The 20,583-nt window shown below is 38.0% G+C and overlaps 1 protein-coding gene and 1 long non-coding RNA gene across 4 annotated transcripts in view; one reads left to right on the plus strand and one right to left on the minus strand.

The window, feature by feature from the left end:
• The first annotated feature begins 57 nt into the window (after nucleotides 1-57).
• LOC145722155 (uncharacterized) lies at nucleotides 58-11,467 on the plus strand. Its single transcript, XR_014146214.1, has 3 exons — nucleotides 58-128; nucleotides 3,277-3,354; nucleotides 11,110-11,467. It is a non-coding gene; the product is annotated as an uncharacterized LOC145722155 (long non-coding RNA).
• SLF2 (SMC5/6 complex localization factor 2) overlaps nucleotides 4,578-20,583 on the minus strand; it is a 45,609-nt gene continuing 29,603 nt past the window's right edge. For all 3 annotated transcript variants that reach the window (XM_081823633.1, XM_081823632.1, XM_081823634.1), the window contains 8 exons: nucleotides 19,884-20,060; nucleotides 18,341-18,438; nucleotides 17,691-17,778; nucleotides 16,456-16,587; nucleotides 15,916-15,993; nucleotides 12,831-12,917; nucleotides 10,269-10,337; nucleotides 4,578-7,915 (listed from right to left, as the gene is read on the minus strand). In XM_081823633.1, coding sequence (XP_081679759.1) covers nucleotides 7,880-7,915; nucleotides 10,269-10,337; nucleotides 12,831-12,917; nucleotides 15,916-15,993; nucleotides 16,456-16,587; nucleotides 17,691-17,778; nucleotides 18,341-18,438; nucleotides 19,884-20,060 — 765 coding nt within the window. In that variant the 3' untranslated portion in view covers nucleotides 4,578-7,879. The remainder of the gene's footprint in view (nucleotides 7,916-10,268; nucleotides 10,338-12,830; nucleotides 12,918-15,915; nucleotides 15,994-16,455; nucleotides 16,588-17,690; nucleotides 17,779-18,340; nucleotides 18,439-19,883; nucleotides 20,061-20,583) is intronic.

Consider the following 20,583-nt stretch of genomic DNA (forward strand, 5'->3'; position numbering starts at 1 on the left):
AGGCGGAGCCGGGGGTGGGGCGGGGGCTGGAAGGCGGGGCCAGGGAGGCGGGGCCGACTGGGTGGCGTGCAGGGAAGGGCGCCGTTCTCTTCTTTTGCGCCCCCCACCCTACACAATAAAGGTTTGAGGTAAGACTCCCACGGCCTCCGGGCATCTGGCATCCTCCGCCTCCAAGGGCCGTGGCCCCGTATCGCCCCCTGGTGGTGGCCTCGTCACGCCATGCGCCCTCGACGGGCTTAAAACCCACCTCTCTCCCCTCCTAGCCCTAGGACCCCTCCGACTTGTCTACTGTTGGGGACTTACAAAACTGTTCTCTGGGGGCTTAACTTTCCGAGGGCCCTCTAACCTGTCTTCTAATCTGGACCTCACTTCTTGCGCGCCTGCCACTCTTTTCTGCTCTCTGCCTAGGGTGCAGTGGGCCACAGTTGGTGGAGGCCGAGCGTTGGGGCAGCTTTGAACACACAACGGGGTCTGGATTCCCAGCTCAAGAGCCTCCAGCTGCTTGGTCCTTCAGCCTGAAGTCTAAGAGGGTCGGGTTTAGTGGGATGAAGTAACGGCCTGACCAGAAGTTCACAAAGACAATGCTGTTTTTCTGGATAAATAAGCCACAAGGGTTTGCACTTGTCCACTCAACCAAACCTTATGGTAACCGGGGTTTACCTCCTCAGGGACTGGGTCACTCAGATAACTGCCTTCCCTTCCAGCTCATGTTGAACATCATTCTTACTCCAGGTCTTCCAGTTAACTCTCCTCATAGGCAATCAGATATCCTGTCCCTCCTAGGCTCAGTCACCTCACCTAGAAGCAATCTAGAAAGCCCCCCTCAGAATTAACTTCCCAACCGGGGGAGGTCCAGGATGGTCCTCCCAAGCCACCTTTGGTGCTGCAGTTTCCTGGCAACTCGGGCTATACCTTTGCCTCACGGGCTGTTAAAGACCCCTCTAGGGTTTGAATCAAACTGGGGCTCTAGCCATGACCTGGCCTGATCCTCCCCCTCCCTCATCCATGACATTATTGTAGTGGGCCGAAGAGCAGGACTAAAATGCTGAAGGCTACAGGGACATAAGGTAACTGACTCTTGCATGTGCCTGAGAGTCTGAACTCTGGAGAGGCAGGGGCTAGGAGAAGAGGCAGATGCACATTGGCCTGAAGGAGGGTGAACAATATTCAAATGGCTCTGTCATTTAACTAAAAGGACCCTGGGAAAGACATGTCATCTCTCTTTCCTGAATTCCCCAAAGCTCTGTTTGGCACTTCATCATATACAATCTCGTATCTTGAGCTGCTGTGTGTGACTGCAGATTGCTAGACAGCAGGGCCCACGCTACACTCCCACCTCCCCCAGCACTCTGTAAATAGGATGTGTGTATGTGAAGGGGGAGGTAGCTGGGGAGAAATGCTTATGTTAAAGTGTACACACACTCTCACAAAGACTACCCAGCTTCATTTTAAAAACTGTACCCTCATTCTATCCTGAGGGATTAACAGCGCCATTTTATAGATGAGAAAACAGGCTTTAAGAGGTTAAGTGACTGGCCTTGAAATTCATTCTTGTGTTTACAGATAATCAGTACTGGGAAAGCCTGAGAAGAGGGAAACAGGGTAAACCTGAAGGGGAATTATCAAAGGCATAAATGTGCAATTTTGTGCACAGACGTGTATTGGGGGAGTAGGCAGAAAAGAAGGGATGTGAAAGAGAAAAGTGAGTTTAATGTGATGAGATGGGAGGGTTCCTAGTGGGAAACAGAAGGGAGAAGTCAGCAAATAGTTGGGAGACACCACAGAAGAAAATCCTAATAGATGAAGGAAGTCCAAGCTGGGAAGCCCAGGAAAGACATGGCTAAGAAAAAGAAATCTGCAGTCCTGTGGGAAAGTTGGTTGGGGGGTGACAGTGGAGGGAGGGCAGGAAGACTGCTAGCCCCACAGTACCAGACAGGAGAGAGATTAGCCTGCAGGGGCCCAGTGGGCTAAGGGACACAGCTCCTCCGGTTCTCACAGAACTCACAGTGCTGACTTCAGGTACCTGCGCAGCTGTAGTGATCTGGTGGCAGGTTTAGCCTCACACTCGCGCCTACACTCTGTGAGGCAAGCCTTCCTCCTCAAAGGTGCCCTGACGGCCGACTCAGAACCTCACACGTTTCAAATGAACAAAATGTGTAAATTACAATGCGGAGCTCCAGCATGGCACTTGCAGAACTGTAGCTGAGCAGTTACCTAAGTATCTCTGATAATACAGATTTACATCACAATCCATTTCTTTCTGCTGTCCTCCCACTTGAGTCTCTGAACCTAATGATCAGATGGGACGGCAATTAATGGAACTTTCTCTAGGAAGCCCTCTGACAATGCTCTTCTCTGCAAATTAAGCTCATAAAATATGAATGAGGGGAATACTAACAGTGGAAGGGACTCCAAATCAAAGGAAGAAATGAATCCTAACCTAGCCATGAGTTTGTGTCCTGGGACACAGGCAGGGCATTCTTTGAGCAGGTTGTTACTCATCCTTAAGGTCACTATCCTGGCTGCTTCACAGGGTGCCTGGGAGACGATCCCATTGGAAAACCTTCTGGTGTACTTCACAAGCACAGAACATAAAACGTAGTTTTGTTTTTGCTAGGCTATTCTCCCCAACTCCGTTGTAAGAAAATGGCTGTTGTTCTCAGCCACCTACACACCAGCGTTTGGTTCCAGGCTTCGCACAGAGCAGTTACTCACTGTATAGCAGGGATCCTAGGTGAGGGGGGTAGGTATGAACTCCTGAAACTTGAGCAGAGGTTCCCTGAGGCAAAGAACTCTGGCCTATTCAAGTTGTCCTGCTTCCTGTTCACTGTGGCAGCATTTCTGTTCCTGCTTTGCCATCTCCACCTCTCGTTTGCCCAGCACTCTCCCTTTAGGTGGTGTGATCTTTATTTGGGCCAAATATACAGCTGAGGTGCTTCTTCAGTAGGGACTGTCACCAGGGCACCAATGCTGTAGTCTCACTGTTCCACTGTGCCTCAGAAGCCTGTTTTGCCTGTTAAGTTTTCCTCCCAGCCAGTCGTCTTGGAGTCAGACCCAAAGCTGGGCCTTCTGGTTTGCCCTCTCTTGACTCCAGCCTGGGGAATGGTTAGCAAGGAAAAGGGAGTGTCAGGACATGTCTACAAAATGATGGAAAATCACCCACCACCACCCCTTCTCAGCTTTAGCATGCTGAGTCCTAAAGAAGCCACAAACTTATATATACAGATACATATATATGTGTATATATATATATACATATATATTTTTTTTTACCAGGAGAGACAGAGCTGGACAGAGAAGCCTCTGGAGCTGCCTGTCAGAAGGATTAGAGCACACCCACACTACAATTTTAAGGTATGGTTTGCTTAGATGTCAGTGAACCCCCAAGTGCCTTATGTTCAACTTATTTTTTTTTTTAAGTAATCTCTACATCCAACATGGGGCTCAAATTCACAACACGAGTAGCATGCTCCACTGACCAAGCCAGCCAGGTGCCCCTCCTTAAGTTCAATTTTAACTGTCATCTGAGAAGAGCTTCAAATGGGAGCTAAATAATAATACCTAGCATATATGCCAGGCACCTTGCTAAGTACTTTTCATGCATTAGCTCACTTAATCCTTATAAGCTCTGAGATAGACACCATTATTATTGCTTTCAACAGACGAAGAAACTAAGGTTCGGACAGGTTAAGTAACTTGCCAAAGATCAGATGGTTGTTATGGTCAATCTGGGATCTGAGGTCAGGACTAAGGTCAAGGTCAAGGCCCTTAACTTGCACAAGGCTATGCTGCCAGGATCCCAGTACTTAAGGCAATGTCTTTGCTTTTGTCTGGCTGTTACTCCCTCACCCTTCTACCCCAGTCAGAAAAATGCTCACAAGTGGTCTTCTCCAAACCAGCCTGTCAGAAGGGAGAAATAAATACTGGCATGGTTCTGGAACCTGAGGCCTCTGGCAACCATGCCTAGCCCTTCTATGAGCTCATAATAGTTTCTTCTGTGAGGAGTTGTCAACCTATGTCTCCCCTCAGCTGCCATATGCACAGCTTTCTCTGCCTGGCAGGTTGGAGGTAGTCCTGAGCCCTGCTTCTGCATCATATGGCTTCCCCTTTCCTTGACCTGGGCTCTAGAACAGGGGAGCCGGGCCAAAGGATTCCTTTCCAGTCCTCTTTGGCCAATAACAAAGTATTTTCACCTGGATACCAGAAGGTACAATTCATGAGAGCTGTTTGTGTTGTTCACCACTGAATCCTCCAAAGAGTACCTAGCATGTAGTAGGTACGCAATAGTTGTTGAATCAACCGAGCGAATGGGGTAATGTAAGAATGAGATTACTGAATTGCTGACCACAGATTATGCAGCAAATTATTAAGTGGGTTATGTAAAAGCGAACTGTGCACAACTACAGCTTTATGTATTCCAGAAACAGGAGACATCAAACCAAAAAAACAGATGGAAGAATCCAAAGCAAGAGGAAAAAAGAATCAGTTTAAAAACTAGGGGGATAGGGCAGGGAAGAAACAGGATTCCCAGATATTTAACTATCCCCCACTCCCAAACAAATATTACCAAACACATGTTCAAACTGAGAAAAAGCACTTTTAATAACACACACATACATTCATGGGACTTTAAACAAGATGTAGTAAAAAAATCTTAAAAAAAAAAAGGGGGAAGAGAAAAGAAATCTGCATTTACTTGTAAACTGCCTAAGAGCTGGTGGAGCAACTGGCTGACAGGACTGCCCAGGGAAAACAGATGCACAGATAACGAGGTGCACCAACACTGTAAACGAGTAAGAAATAACCACCACAGATCGTGCTCTACATGCCCAGCCACCGGTACCCTAATCTTGCATCCTTAGAGACAAACCAGGACAGTCTCTTCCCTATTTTCCAACTCAGTCACTTGTTATTGGGTCACCTCTTAAATTTTTTATTTTTAAAATTTAAAAATTACCCTTGGTTTAAAGACTCCACGCATTATTACTGGCCAGTCCCCACCAACTTATTTGGACAGAAATAAGAATGCAAATGCTCCTGACTGAGCCTGGATGACAATGCGCCTTTTTCTCTCTTTTACTTCTGGGGAGATTTTGTGAAGTCAAAAGCAAGCTATTATTTGTACTTCAAAACAAAACCAAAATGCCAACCTCCCAAAAGGTGACAAAGGCACCATTACCGTCAAAAGACAGATAGGAAATGTACAAATGCTGTTACTTTACTGCTAGATAGATGCATTTTGTGCATGGAGAGCCTCTTCACTTAACATGATATAACTAATAGAATTATATTTTCCAATAACAAGAAAAGCAGTTTAGAAAAGGCAAACAGTTACACACAAAAGCATAAACACTTACAAGTACCTTAATTTTCAGCTTGCAATAAGGGTAATAAGTTTGACATACATATCCAGAAAATTAGACAAGGTTATTTTTGGCACAGTAATATTGCCAAACACACCACCACTCAGTGCAAGCTTTGTTTGCCAAGTCCCAAAAGTGGCCTGACATTTTCTGTGCAATGAACATTTTCTCCCCCCACTACCATCCCATTCGCTGGGCAACAACAGCAGGAAGGAGACAGAACATGGGGACTCAAGAGGGAGAAGGATAATACTTGATTTGGGAGAAAAGTTATGGACTACTTGTGCTAAAAGAGAATCATCACAGAATTTGTATGAGAACCCAATGCAAATACTGACTGGAGTATGACCTGGAGACGGAGACATCTACCAGAGTCATAAATACAAGGGCTCAAACTGATGTCTGGCCATTTTTAAAGGGACAGATGAAGTATTTTTCTCTAATGAAGAAAGACAATTAAAAATAGAGACTTTTCTTATTGGAACTGCTAAATAAAAATGTATCAAAGTGGTTTTAAATTTGATGAGCAGTTATCAGGTGAAACTGCAATACAAAAGGGTCACTTAAAAAAAAAACCTGAATAACCCACTTGTCCCCCCGTCAATGTACACGATTAGAAAATATTTACACACTGTAATTACAAGCAATATAAGCAGTATTTTATACTTTGAGATTTTGTACACTTTACACAATGCAAAATGAGAAAAATATGAACACTTATAAAATTACACACAAATAATGTATCTACAAAGTATTAAATTACAAAGAGTGAAAGCCCCCATTGTTGGGCAGATAGATGCCAGAGTTTCAAGCTTCTGTCAAATAGAACTCTTTGTATCTATCTCATTAACCATAAGTGGCATTTTCTAATAATACCCTTGAGAGGTAGTATCGAGATAATAATATTCTTACCAGTAAACTCAACAGAATAAAACTTTTGTTGGTCTGACTCCTGGAGCCTCATTCAGTCGGGGTTCTAAGGAATTGGATTTACTTAGTCTTCCCTATAAAATCTCTAACTGCTCAATGCTTGACATGGGCTCAAAAGTTACGTATGCTATTGTAAATGGTAAGTTTAAGATAAAATGCTTTTAACTCATAACCCTCAATTTAGAGGTAGAAAGCTATTTTTCAAAAATTATCTTCTCCCCTCTCAAACCATAAAACCCAAGTCCAATTCCCTTCCTCTCCATCATCTTTCCCCCCACAGTTGGAGACATCAGAATGCTCAGGAAAGCAGTGTCATCCAAGTCAATATTGAAAGGAAAAAAAGTTGACATTCTCATTCAAGAAACAACCCCCTCCACAAAGGGACACTCAGTCAACAAAAGAATTTTTCAGTTAGCTAGTAAGAGTCTATTACTACCAAAGGCTTCAAAGGGCCCTTGGGCTAATAAGACCAGCATGTGCACTTCTACTAACCCTTCACCATTTAAACCCAAGGATGGCTTTCCAGTGTTTAAGAATATTTAGAGCAGCTGTGGTTTTCAAGTGCAACAAATTTAAAATACAAGTACACACACGCGCGTGCACACACACACACACACACACGTGTGCACGTGTGCAATGTCCCAAAGAATAAACACCATCCAGGTCTCTGCCAAGCTTATATACTCATGAAAGTAAGGGTTTTGGAAACTTGTCCAGATCTTTAAGCTTTTATACTATAGACTTCTGTAATATGGCTGACCAAAGGCCAGGATTCTAAGATTTAGCCAAATTCTAAGATTTAACCAGTATTTAAAAATTATATATACACTTAAAAGGAATCCAAAACAAACTGCATATGAATGTTTTGGCATAAAAACAGAGACACTATTTTATAGCTTAACCTCTTCCCCTTAAGGGGGATCTGACAATATACCAAATTTCTGTTTCTTAACTGTTTAAATATATTTTAAAAACCTAACAGATTTCTAATCTTGAATAGTGAAGGAAAATGTATGGATTGAAACCTCCCTGTGGTTTATAGGAGTTACAGAAGAGATTTATTCTTTTTGTTATTAATCTCAGTTCTAAGTTTTCTTTTTGAGTCCTAAAATAACGAAGGGGAAAATTAAACCCAACTGGAACTTGGTCTTGATTTCCTTGTCAAACTACTCAACTTGGTCCAAACCCTTTCCTACATATTTCCTGTGATTATCCAAGTGCCATAAATACAATCCAAAAAAACAAAACAAAACAAAAAAAAGGATAACTGGCTTACAAATTAACAAGAGGAGTTAATAGGGGCAGGTTAGACATGCAACTATTAGCTGCTTCTACCCCTCCCCTCTTGTTATAGGATTCTGCTCTTTTTAAAATGTCAGTTGCCTTAAAATTAAGCAGATCATGTTTCATATCTGCTTCAGAAATGGCAATTTCTTCATTACCAGCTTCATACTAGATATTCAAGTGGCACATTTGCAGCACATTTTCTTAGCATTCCACTGGAGTTTGTAGCATTCTTTCTACTCCTCTAGGAAAAGGTCTTATTGAATTTCTCTTGGTTCATATTTTTGCTGCTTCAACTCCTGTTAAGAATCTGGTACCCAGAAGTCATGAAGCTGCCCCTAGAAAAGGGAATGGGGAAAAAAACAGGATAAAGGAAAGTCAGATTATGCATTAATCCTTATAAAACTACTAATCATCAAACAGGGTTTTGGTAAAGGAAGTAATAAAATCTTTATATTGTACATTTCTCTGAAAATTTATGGTAATCGGAATCAGTTTTCACATTTTGTGGTCTAACAATTAAAAAAAGCACAAAATAAGTCCAAGATGTTTTCCTCACCAACACACACATGTGGAGGATCATATTTAAGAAGATTTTGTAAAATGTTAAGCTGACTAGTAGAGAAGTTTTGGTATTAAATTCATTTATTTTAATACCACATCAGCAAAGATGGCCAGGCTAAAACAAGATCTACTGAGATTAGAAACTGAAATAACAACAAAACATTAAGATTTCTCAAAGAGCACGCATATCTTATGAGGGGCAATAACAGCAAGAGAGTCAAAATGCAGAAGAGTTGAGATTACTTTTCCTAATTAATCTTCAGTGTTCCTGTTGCTTTGACATAAACTATAAGCAACTTCTAGGTCCAATCTACTGAAATTATGGTTCCTGGACCAGCAGCATTGCCATCAATCTGAGAACCTGTTAGAAATGCAGCATCTCTCAGGTCTCACTCCAGACCTACTGAATCAAAATCTGCATTTCAATAAATTGATGCCTATATGCACATTAAAATTTGAGAAGCATAATTTTAGACAATAACATATCCGTTAGTTTGTAAAAGGCAAATTTATAGTATGGCAAATGTAATACCAGGTGCTTAAACAATGCCCCTCTTAAGCAAAGTCCCCTTAGATATGATACCAAAAGCCTAACAAAAGGAAATAAAACTGGACTTCATCACAGTTAAAAACTTTTGTTCTACAAATGATCCCATCAAGGCAATGAAAAGACAACACACAGAATTAGAGAGTAATATATTTGCAAATCATATACCTAACAAGGGACTTGTATTTGGAACAAATGGAGAATTTCTACAATTCAGTAATAAAAAGATAAAAAACCCAATTAAAAAATGGGCAAAGGATTTTAATAGACATTTCTCCAAAGAAGCTACATGAATGGACAGTAAGCATATGAAAAGATGCACATCATCATTAGTCATTAGGGAAATATGAATTAAAACCACAATACGATTCTACTACCAACCCCCTACTATAGCTATAATAAAAAACACAGATAATAACAAGTGTTAGCAAGAATGTGGAGAATTTAGAAACCTTATACATTCTGGTGGGAATGTAAAACAGTGCAGCCACTATGGAAAACAGTATGGCAATTCCTCAAAACATTTAACATAGAATTACCACACGACCAGCAATTCCACTCCCAGGTATACACCCAAAATATTTTAATTTGAGAACATATGTTCACACTAAAACCTGTGTAGTGTTGTTCATGGAAGCGTTATTGACAACAGCCAGGAAGTAGAAGCATACCCAAATGTCCCATCTAATTAAGTGGATAAATAAGATATATTCACACAATGGAATATTATTTGGCAATAGAAATGACATACATGCTACAACATGGATTCACCTAACATTATGTGAAAGAAGCCAGTCATAAAAGACCACATAGTATATCATTTCACTTATATGAAATGTGAAAAATAGGCAAATCTATACAGGCAGAAAGAATAGTGGTTACCTAAAGGCTTGGGGGGAGTTGGGATAGAAATGCATGTGGTTGGGGAATGGGTGGTGGCTGCTAATGGGTTCTGGGATTTCTTTCTGGAGTGACAAAAATGTTTTAAAGTACATTAAAATATTTGGTGGTGATGGTACACAACTCTGTGCATATACTAAAAACCACTTTAAATGAGTGAAATATGATACGTGAATTTTATCTCACTAAAGCTGTTGAGAAAAATGCTCCCCATGAAAATATCAACCTCCATTTGATGTAATGTGGTATTTTAAAATGGGCTCAACCATCTCTGGAAATAAATTAATAAATATAAAGCAAACAAAAACTAAAAAACATACACAAATTATTATACTGGAGTTTTCAGTTTATCTTAAGATACCTAGAAGCAACTGCTCTGTCATTTTTTTTTATTTTTATTTTTTTAAAGATTTTATTTATTTATTTGAGACAGAGAGAATGAGAGAGACAGAGAGCACATGAGAGGGGGAGGGTCAGAGGGAGAAGCAGGCTCCCTGCCGAGCAGGGAGCCCGATGCGGGACTCGATCCAGGGACTCCAGGATCATGACCTGAGCCGAAGGCAGTCGCTTAACCAACTGAGCCACCCAGGCGCCCTCTGTCATTTTTTTTTAAAACAGTATAAAGAAGTACCATTTAGCAAAACTACAAGAATAAATAAAACTGTTTAATAAAATGACACCTGAGTAGGCCGACAGTTCTGGATTATTTCCTGCCATTTTCCATGTATCCTGGCAACCAGGTCTTTTACCTTAAAAATATCAAAAAGGGGAAAAGGGATCAGATCAAAACATCCTTAACTAAAATCAATTTAATGCTTGATATGAAAGATATGATAGTTGTGACAGGCCCATACCCAACAATTCAATTTAATTTTGTCAAGAAAGAGAAAATAAACTACTCATCTTCTGGAGGGGCTTTCAAATCATAGTGATTAATGTAAGACTTTTCTCAATCACCATAATCTAAATTACTGAATGCTTAGGACTCTATTTTCCCATCAGTTACTAAAGATCATCCAGAAAAAACATATTCCTTCCCTGCCAGCAAGACACTTATATTTTCAACTTGCTGGCTTTTGAACACCCACATAGAGAAGGTGAATTGTGGGCTTTGTTATAGGGCCCAAGGCTTTGGCTGTCCTTGTCTTTCCAACTTCTATTTGAAAGACTCAAGGCCACAGAAATGGCTGTCATTTGTTCCTTCCCACATTATTAGAAGATCAAAGATTCACTGTACTGTCTCTCTAGGTTTCTGCAAAGTACTATGAATCCTCTTTAAATCCAAAGTATATTCCACGTTTGTAGGTTTAGTGAGTCTCTGCCTGAAACTCAAGCTTCCCTACAACTCTAGAGATTCTCAATTAGTTCTTAAACATAACTGCTTCAGAAAAATGTTTTAAACAAGTCAAGAATTTTATAGCTGCTTTAAGTTTATAAAGTAAATTAAAAGGTACTTTTTTCTCCATTTAGAGTTCAGCAGATTCGGTTTCTCCAAAATAATCACCACCTTTTCTATTACAGGTTGTAAAGAGGCAACTCCTCAGCAGACCATCCCCCGACACAATTTCCATAGACCCCTGTGTCTCTCTCCACTCTAAGAGAAGCAAGCCCTGGCACCAATCTATGCAGGCCCTTGGCTTTAAGAAACAAAAACCTTGGGTGGTCCCCTTTTAGCACATCTGTCAGCAGTAGCCACTACCACTAAGTTCTACGGGCCAGTAACCCTAGTCAATGTTCAAAAGAATGTGCTTCTTTGAAACTATGGTTTCCCCTCTAAGTCAAAGAGCTATCCCCTACATATTTCTGAAAATCTGCAATCTGATACGACTTCATTAGTTGCTCATCTCTGTATTTAACTTAAATCTACTAAAATAAATACACATACTGAATCCAAATGGGCATTGTTGAAATGACTAACCTTTACAGCTAATTAATGTAAGATATAAAGTTACAAAGCTGAAACTTCACATTTACTGATTTATCCAAACACAATGGCAAAAAAGAATCAGCTTTACATTACAAATGCTAAAAGATGATTTGGAATTAAAAAATCCTTAAAAGAAAAGTTTTTTAAAAAAGTGTTTAATGTTTTAGGAAAAACTTATTTTATTAATACTCAAGTTGCTTTCCTAACTCCATACTCATAGTCAGCTTTTCTACTGTCTACTGTCTTGGAATATACTAAACTTTTAAGAAAAAAAGCTTATAGCAAGCTTACTGCTGAATCATTTCCATCCTAGAGCTCCGACTGGGTGATATACAACTCAGAAACCTGAAGAATCCTTCTTTAACACATTCTTTAATGGGACATTCAAAGAAAAACAGCTAACCTATTTCTTCTCTATGAACAAAACAAGTTTTCAACTATCACAAAATTGCTTTTAATCCCCGAAACTAACTTAGGCATAAAAGTCTTAATTTGTAAGCAAAAAAGAAACTAATTTTCTCTCTCTCTCTCTCTTTTTTTTTTAAGATTTTATTTATTTGTCAGAGAGAGAACATAAGCAGGGGGAGCGGCAGGCTCCCCGTTGAGCAAGGAGCCCAATGCGGGATTCGATCATGGGACCCTGGGATCATGACCTGAACCAAAGGCAGATGCTTAACCGACTAAGCTACCCAGGCGTCCAAGTTTTATTAGTAGTGGAAGAACTTTCTCTTCAGGTGTCAGGAGTCTTAGAATAGAGAGTATAGTAAAATGAAAAATATATTTGTCTTGAGATTTTTCCCTTTCACTTTTTTAAAAAAAGTAATCTCTTTGCCCAATGTGGGGCTCAAACTCACAACCCCAAGATGAAGAGTTATATGCTCTACTGACTGAGCCAGCTAGGTGCCTCTCCTTTCACTTTTAATTTAGCTAGAAGTATTTAGTAGAAACTGATTTCTGTTGTTAAAGGAGAAAGTCGTATTTCTCATCTTATATGTTTTTTTTTTTTTTAAGATTTTATTTATTTGAGAGAGTGAGAGCCAGAGAGCACAAGAAGGTTGAGAGAGCACGAGCAGGGTGAAGGGCAGAGGGAGAGGAGCCCCCTCTTCTCTCCCCACCCACCATGTGGGGCTCAATCCCAGGACTCCAGCATCATGACCTGACCTGAAGGCAGACACTTAACTGACTGAAACACCCAGGCACCCACCTTCCCTTTTTAAAGAGACGCTTATTCGCTTCTCTTCCTCAAATATTAATGTAATCAAAGCTAGACAACAACAAAAAACCCTAACAATTCTTATGAAAAACAAACACTTACCTTAGTTCTATAAAACAGTCTTGCATCTTCCCTAATATCACACTTAACATGCTTTTCCAAAGCCCCACAGAGGTGCACGAAGTGTTTCTGTGCGAAACAAACATGAGGGATGAAAACAACTCTGAAGCGTTGCAAATTAACAAAGAGGAGATGATGCTTAGAACTAACAATCATTTAAAAAATCTCATTCTCCAGTTACTGATTTCTGATGTTAACCATAATATAATACCAGTCATATCACTGAAAACAGTAACTGCCACAACAATAAGACTGTTAAGGTTTACTGCTAACATAAAAATATACACAAAAATGAAAGTCGTTTTGCTGTATATTAAGCTACACTAATGAAAATTAATGCTAGAGTTCTGACTGTGATGTAATGCTCAGAAATTTAAAGAGTCCTTCTTTTTTAACATATTCTCTAATGGAATATTCAAATACCAGCCAACTTACTTTTTCTCTTTGAACAAAACGAGGTTTAAAAGTAGTGTCTTGACAAATTGTCTTAAGTTTTAGAAGTGTATAGTCCAAAACAGTCACTGGTATACATACAGTAAGGTTGAATATATAAAGTGAGAATGTAAATGGACACTCTTTGGAAGGGAAATGTGATAACCATTATTTTACAATAATTAAAATTTGAAAAATTTACAAGCTTTGATCTAGCAATTCTAATTCTAGTAATTTATCCTAAAGAAATGCTTGTATAGGTTGGTAGACATACACAAATAAGCATGTTCATGTTAGTATTGTGTGTAATCACAAGTATCAAAGATTTTGAAATACTATAGTTACTAGATAGAAGTGCTAATATCTTAAGGCAAAAAAAGATAAGTTGCAAATAATATGAATAGTATGACTCCATTTTTGTTAAAGTAATTAAGTTAGTATATGCACAGATTATGGAGAAATTTATAGGAGGGCACTGGATAATAGGAGTCTTTCACTTTCTACCTTATGTAGTTTTATAATAATTGAATTGTTAAACAATACTCATTGCTTTTAATCAGAAAAAATTATTTAAAAAAAATGTGAGGTCCATATAAGAACAATACAGATAGATGACTACATTAGATTCCAATCAGGAGAGCAAACAGTTTTAGGGGCAGGCAGGTGGCTGGCTCAGTCAGGGGAGCATATGACTCTTGATCTCAAGCCCCATTTTGGGTATAGAGATTACTTAAATAAATAAACTTAAAAAAAAAAAAGAGCGAGAGCAAACATAGTGCTATGTACAAGAGGAGTGTTTATAAAAATACATGAACCACCACAGAGAGAAGGAAAGCATCAACAAAATGAAAAGGCAACCTACTGAATGGGAGAAGATATTTGCAAATGATATATCCGATTAAGGTTGATATCCGATTTGGTTAATATCCAAAATATATAAAGAACTCAACACCACACACACACACAAAAATCCAATTAAAAAATGGGCAGAAGACTTAGACATTTTTCTAAAGAAGACCTACAGATGGCAAACAGATACATGAAAAGATGCTCAATATCATTAATCATCAAGGAAATACAAATCAAAATCACAATGAGGTATCACCTTACACCTATCAGAATGGCAAGAATCAAAAGACAAGAAATAACAAGTGTTGACGAGGATGTGGAGAAAAAGGAACCCTCATGTACTGTCGGTGGGAATGTGAATTGGTGTAGTCACTGTGGAAAGCGGTATGGAGGTTCCTCAAAATATTAAATACCAAATGACTTAGTCATTCCATTACTGGGTATTTACCCAAAGAAAACAAAAACATTAATTTGAGAAAATATATGCATCCCTATGTTTACTGCAGCATTATTTACAAGCCAAGAATGGAAGCAACCCAAGTGTCCAGTGACAGATGAATGGATTAAGAGGATGTGGTGTATATATATGTATGTGTGTGTGTGTGTGTGTGTGTGTGTATATATATATATATATATATAATGTGGTACACACACACACACACACACACACAAACTAGAATACCACCCAGGCATAAAAAGAATGAGATCTTGCCACGTGAGAAAATGGATGAACCTACAGAGTATGATGCTAAATGAAATAGGTCAGACAGAAGACAAATACTACATGATTTCACTTATATGTGAAACCTAAAAAACAAATGAATAAACAAACAAAAAGCAGAAACAGACCTATAAATACAGAGAACAAACTGATGGTTGCCAGAGGGTAGGGGGTGGTGAAGGGATGGGCAAAATGGCTAAAGGGCAGTAGGAGATACAAATTTCCAGATATGGAGTAAGTCATGGGTATAAAGGGTACAGTATATGGAATATAGTCAGTGGTGTTGTAATAGCATTGTATGGTGACAGATGATAGCTACACTTGTGGTGAGCATAGCATAATATATAAACCTGTTGAATTACTATGTTGTACACCTGACATTAATGTAACATTGTGTGTCTATCTAAAAAAAAAAAACCAAAAAACTAAAAACCCAAAAAGCAAAACAAACAACAGAACCAAGAAAACCCCACAAGAACCCCCAGTGTTGCGTCCTTTTCACGATGACTAAGGAGATAATACTAAGTTTTAAAACAGGTTGGAATACCTACAGTATGAAACATGATGACTTAAACAAGAACTTTCCCCAGAAGTATGGATTATGATAGTATGGGAAGGACAGAATACTTCAAAATGAATATCTTAACATGGGGAGATAATTAAGAAATGCATATGTAAAGTAGCCTGACTTACTATCAATTTAATTTTGAAGGCAAATATTAGTTCTAAAGGAAAAAAAAAGTGAGTGGGAGAAAAGACGGGAAAAAACCAGCTAATAGCTGGCTCATTTGGTGACCTTGGTATCTTATTAATGTATTACATTGTTGTCAAGTTATGATGGTTAAATTACACTCCAGTAAACAGAACTAACATGTGCAGACAAATAATTCTTGCCAATGATATGGTTGCAAAGTTACTATTACTTTCCTCTTTCCAGTGTACACTGGGATTTCTATAGCAAACCCAAAGTTAACTTTTATGAAGTTTTCTTCTATATAAAGAACATTCATTCATTCCATCAATAGTGACACTTATTAAAAACAAAAAACACTAAAAACTACCTACCCGTTGTCCAGAAGAAAAAGAATGAGAACAACTAACTTCACCAACTAAATGAAGAAGAATGTAGGTCAGGTAATATGCCTGTTAAAGAAATAAATAACACAAACACCCATGAATTAGCTAGCATAGATATCATTCCAGTTTACACATTAGGAGAGTTGCCCAGGAAGGACTAAAGAATTTGCTAATAAAGTTAACTGAGCTGGTAAGTAGGAAAATCCAAGCATTTAATCTAGGCTTCCTGACTTCTAACTCAAGTGCATTCCTTTTACTATCTCACAAGTGCCCTAGTAAAGGAGTACAAAAAATACTCCCAGTATTAAATTACCAACAACCATCCTTTTACCTCGGTTCTCAACTCTCAAGGTTACTTAAGAATTTCACGACAGCAATAAGTAAAAAATATCATTCACTTTATAATTGTGTTTGCTATAATGTATCTAAGTCTCCAAATCCAGAAATGCCTATGCTATCAGCCTGTTAGGAAACTGGCATCAGTTATACTCATAATGTACTCTTCTGAGATGATCTAGCCCCGGATACCTGCTTTTCGAGTTCCAAATGAAGACTATCATCAATAGTGCCATTTGGCTGTTCAGCCCTTTTCTTCAAGACCATTTTCTTCAACAAATCAGAAGGCTTCATTTGCACAAGATAGCGATGCAGGACTGATACCTATCAACAGAGAGGAGAAACTGAATATTAAGCAATACAGTTGCTCTTTCTTAGTCTACTTTTTTTCAGTGGTCCTCTGTTCATTTTGCCTTCTCTAATTTTGCCCCTTTAGCTTTCTTTATAGTCCAGTGATATCCAATTCTCCTTTATTTAAAAGTCCTCATTTGCTTAAAAGGGGCTTTAAATTAAAAGGTTCAATACTTGTAATTGAGGATAAAAGCTTGAGGAGGAGACCAAATGGCATTACAACAGAGGCCAAACAGAACGCTTTCTCTGTGAAATTATTTGAAAGTCAGCAAAGCTGAATCTCCCTATGAGTAGAAGTCACTGAATTCTAAAAAGAGTTCTCTTTTGATGAAAGTAAGTTATCAGTGAAAAGACTGACAGTCCCCATATCTGGAATCAAATCTACCTGAGCTCTACTAATGAAAAAACCAGCTGTCCCTTTCAATCTCTCTGTCCCACAGCACCCTGTGCATACCTCTATCATTGTTCTTACTACATTGTACTACAAGGGTTTATTTTGTTTCAACCTAGATTATGTTTTCAAGAGCAGAGTCTCTAATTCATTTTTTTATCCCTAGGACCTAGTAGAGAATAGATCATCTTGTATTGAATTGCAGTTCACAGAAGAACATATCTAGACCAGGTTAGATGTTGAGTTTTAAAATTCCAACTATGTGTATGTAGCCCATGTAGCTCCCTTAGTGTTATTAATGTTTGTAAAAGGCTTTCAGTACCTTTCAGTGGAGCTTCCGTTGGACATATTTAAACCCACTCATCTATACATGATATATTTACTACTGAATGTGATAAAATTGCTAACCTTGATAAATAATCATACAGTCATATTTATATAGCACATTTTGATTTTCCCAGTATTTATACATTAATTCATCTAATTGTCCACAACCAACCTATATGTTACTGAATATGATATCATGTCAGTGTAATGGATCTCATTAGTTAAGTACCATTCTAAAGATTATATGAATAGTATTATGCTTGAGAGTTGAGATCTAACCCCAGAACTTCTGACTTAAGAACCATCAATTTTCCTTACACCTCACTACCTTTCCCATTTATGAAAATATTATTTATACCTGTAGATTATTGGCATTAGGGATATCTTCACGTTTCTCATCCAAAAGCTTTGAAATAATCACTAGGCTGAGGCACTGTCTTAGTTGCCTGGAATTAGAATTTAAAAGTATTTAGAATGCATTTTAATCAATACTGTTTGAGAAGCAAATGAATGAGCCCAAAGTTCTTCTAATTGGAAACACTGGAAACATGGCTAGTATTTCAAGAGAAGACAGTATAAGAACATATAAACTTTAATAGAACAGTAAAATTTTCATATAAAGTATTTGTGTATAAAGTTAGAATTGCCTGCAAATCATTAAGAGTCTTTATCTTTGGCCCTGCTGATATACTGATAGAAAATCTATTTTATTGCTCACATTTATATTTACTAAAGTAAAAAAAAGAAAAAAGCGAATTCATTCATTTTCATGATATGTGTCATCTGTATTAAGTTATAAGATAGGCTAAAATTAAAAATCAAGAATATCACAAAATGATCTGAGTTAAGTATTAGAATCAGGCTCTCAATGCTTTTTCCCACAGCTGACTATGAAATAAAAGACTGATCTAACATTCAAGGAATGATGAAAGGAAATAATGGACCCAAAAGTATTTCATTAATGTAAATATAAATTTTTCTTAATGTTTAATTCTCAATTTTCAATACCTTCCACGTGATGTCCAGTTAGGAACCAGCTGTACCAACCACAGAAGGTTGTGTGGATGATTAGACAGTTCATTTATGGCCAGACAGAGTTCAGGCACCTGAAAACAAAGAATGAGCAAGATTTTTCAAATAGGTCAGTGAAACCAAATCATCCACATCTTCTTCATCCACACCTTCTTGCCTTATGTGAGCATTATGACAAAAAGAGCACTCATTTTTAGAAACAGCATTGAGCCTAGAACCTGCTAAAACATACACAGTACACAGATTCAGTTTTATCTTAAACTTTGGAACATACTGAACAGATATATTTATCAGAATTTCACTTGGCTTTCATGTTTTTTTCTATGTCATACCTATACCTATATTCTAAACAGTCCTCCCTAGAAGAATACAAATCTAAATCTAAAGAGATCTAATTTAATTTATTTGAGAGAGAGAGTGTGTGTGTGCGTGCGTGCACGCAAGCAGGGGGAAGGACAGAGGGAGAGAGAATCCTCAAGCAGACTCCCTGCTGAGTGTGGAGCCCAACTGGAGGCTCCATCCCAGGACCCTGAGATTATGACCTGAGCCGAAATCAAGAGTCAGACGCTTAACTGACGGAGCCACCCAGGTACCCCTAAATAGAGCTAAATACAAATACCAGCTTCTAAAGGTGTATAATGAGAGCTGCAGAAGATCATACATGTTCCTGACCTGGGATTTCTTGCATTTTAGGGATCCTCAACTATTTCAGTATTTAAGGTCTAACAAAATTGCTTCAAAATAATCTCTGAGTAGGGGAAGAAAGTATGGGATGAGGGTAACAGATGAGACAAGGTTGATTATGTCTTGTTAATTGCTGAAGCTGGGTGATAAGTACTTACGGGTTCATCATACTTGTCTTTCTACTTTTGCACGTGTTTGAAATTTTCCATCAAAAAATGTTAAAAAATGTAATTCTTCTAACAAAAATTATACATGTTTACCCTTAATATGGCTATAAACGTTCAACTCCAATTTTTGTTGTATGTGTGACTTTGCTTCATCATTTCATGTAGGTCTCTCCTCAAAGGTCACTTCACAAGGGCATTCCCTGACTGCTTTATCTGAAAACAGCAGAAGATTCCTGCCTTGCTATTCTTTATACCCATGTCCTGCTTTATTTTAATTTGTAGCCCTTATTACAACTTGACATAGTATAATATACATTTATTATTTAACCCTCTAACTAGCATAAAACTGCTATAAAGGCAATGGATTTATCTTTTCCAGTGCTGTATCTCCAGCACTTACATTAATGCTTGACCCCCAATAAATCCCCCAATTAACACATTTTTTTTTTTTTTTTTGGAATGAATAGCTGCAGTTTTAGAGAAGATTCAGTTATCATAAATTTAATACAATTCCAACAAAGACAGTAGCTTCCTGTTTATTTTTCATCTGCCAGAGATCTTAACTGAGCTTAGAAACTATTAATTCCATATGCACTATGAAAGTCAATTTGTGATGGTATACAAAAAACCAACACTAAAACCAATACAAAAGCTTTAAGTATGGTTACCTTTGTGTTCCAATCTCTAATGTTTTTCATCAGATTTATCAGGAGGCTTTGAAAGTCCACTAGAGGAATCTGTTTCAGCTGTTTCTCCAAACTCATTTTAAACAACATTAAAATCAGCAACATTATTTCACGATCCTGGTAACCTTCTGGATGTATAGATGTACACAAGCCTAGAAACTGTGACAGAAGTACAAAGACAAAACAACTTAAGGAGATATATTTTACTTGGAGAGTTTAAATTATAAAAACTTTCTGACAAAAAAATGCAAAAGAGAACTTATAAAAAACGAAACATCAGATGTCTAGAAAAAAGGCAAGAAATACTCATGTTAACAGAAATGTAATAGCTGAATTAGGTGACAAGATAAGTATTTTCTTCTCCAATTTTCATTTTTGAGATTTTTTTAATGGTTCAGTATCACTGACTTGATTCAGCCACTAAAAAGTTTTAACACTGTTATTAATTCTTAATCACTAAGTTATAAGTAATAACTTTTTTCTCTTCATACATCCTAATTCTAAAAAAATTATTGGTTCTAAAAATACTGGTTTCTAAAAGCTTCTTGGTAAAGGTATCCTAGAACTATATTAATTCTATAAATCTAAAGTTCCCTTTTACTCCTAATATTAAAACAAAAAATAAAAACAGCAAAAACAATGTTTAATACAAAGAATACTGCTAACAAATTTCAAAGATTGG

Source organism: Leptonychotes weddellii, chromosome 6 (assembly GCF_054177405.1).
Source record: "Leptonychotes weddellii isolate Sample4059 chromosome 6, ASM5417740v2, whole genome shotgun sequence".
In the NCBI taxonomy this organism is placed as follows: Eukaryota; Metazoa; Chordata; class Mammalia; order Carnivora; family Phocidae; genus Leptonychotes; species Leptonychotes weddellii.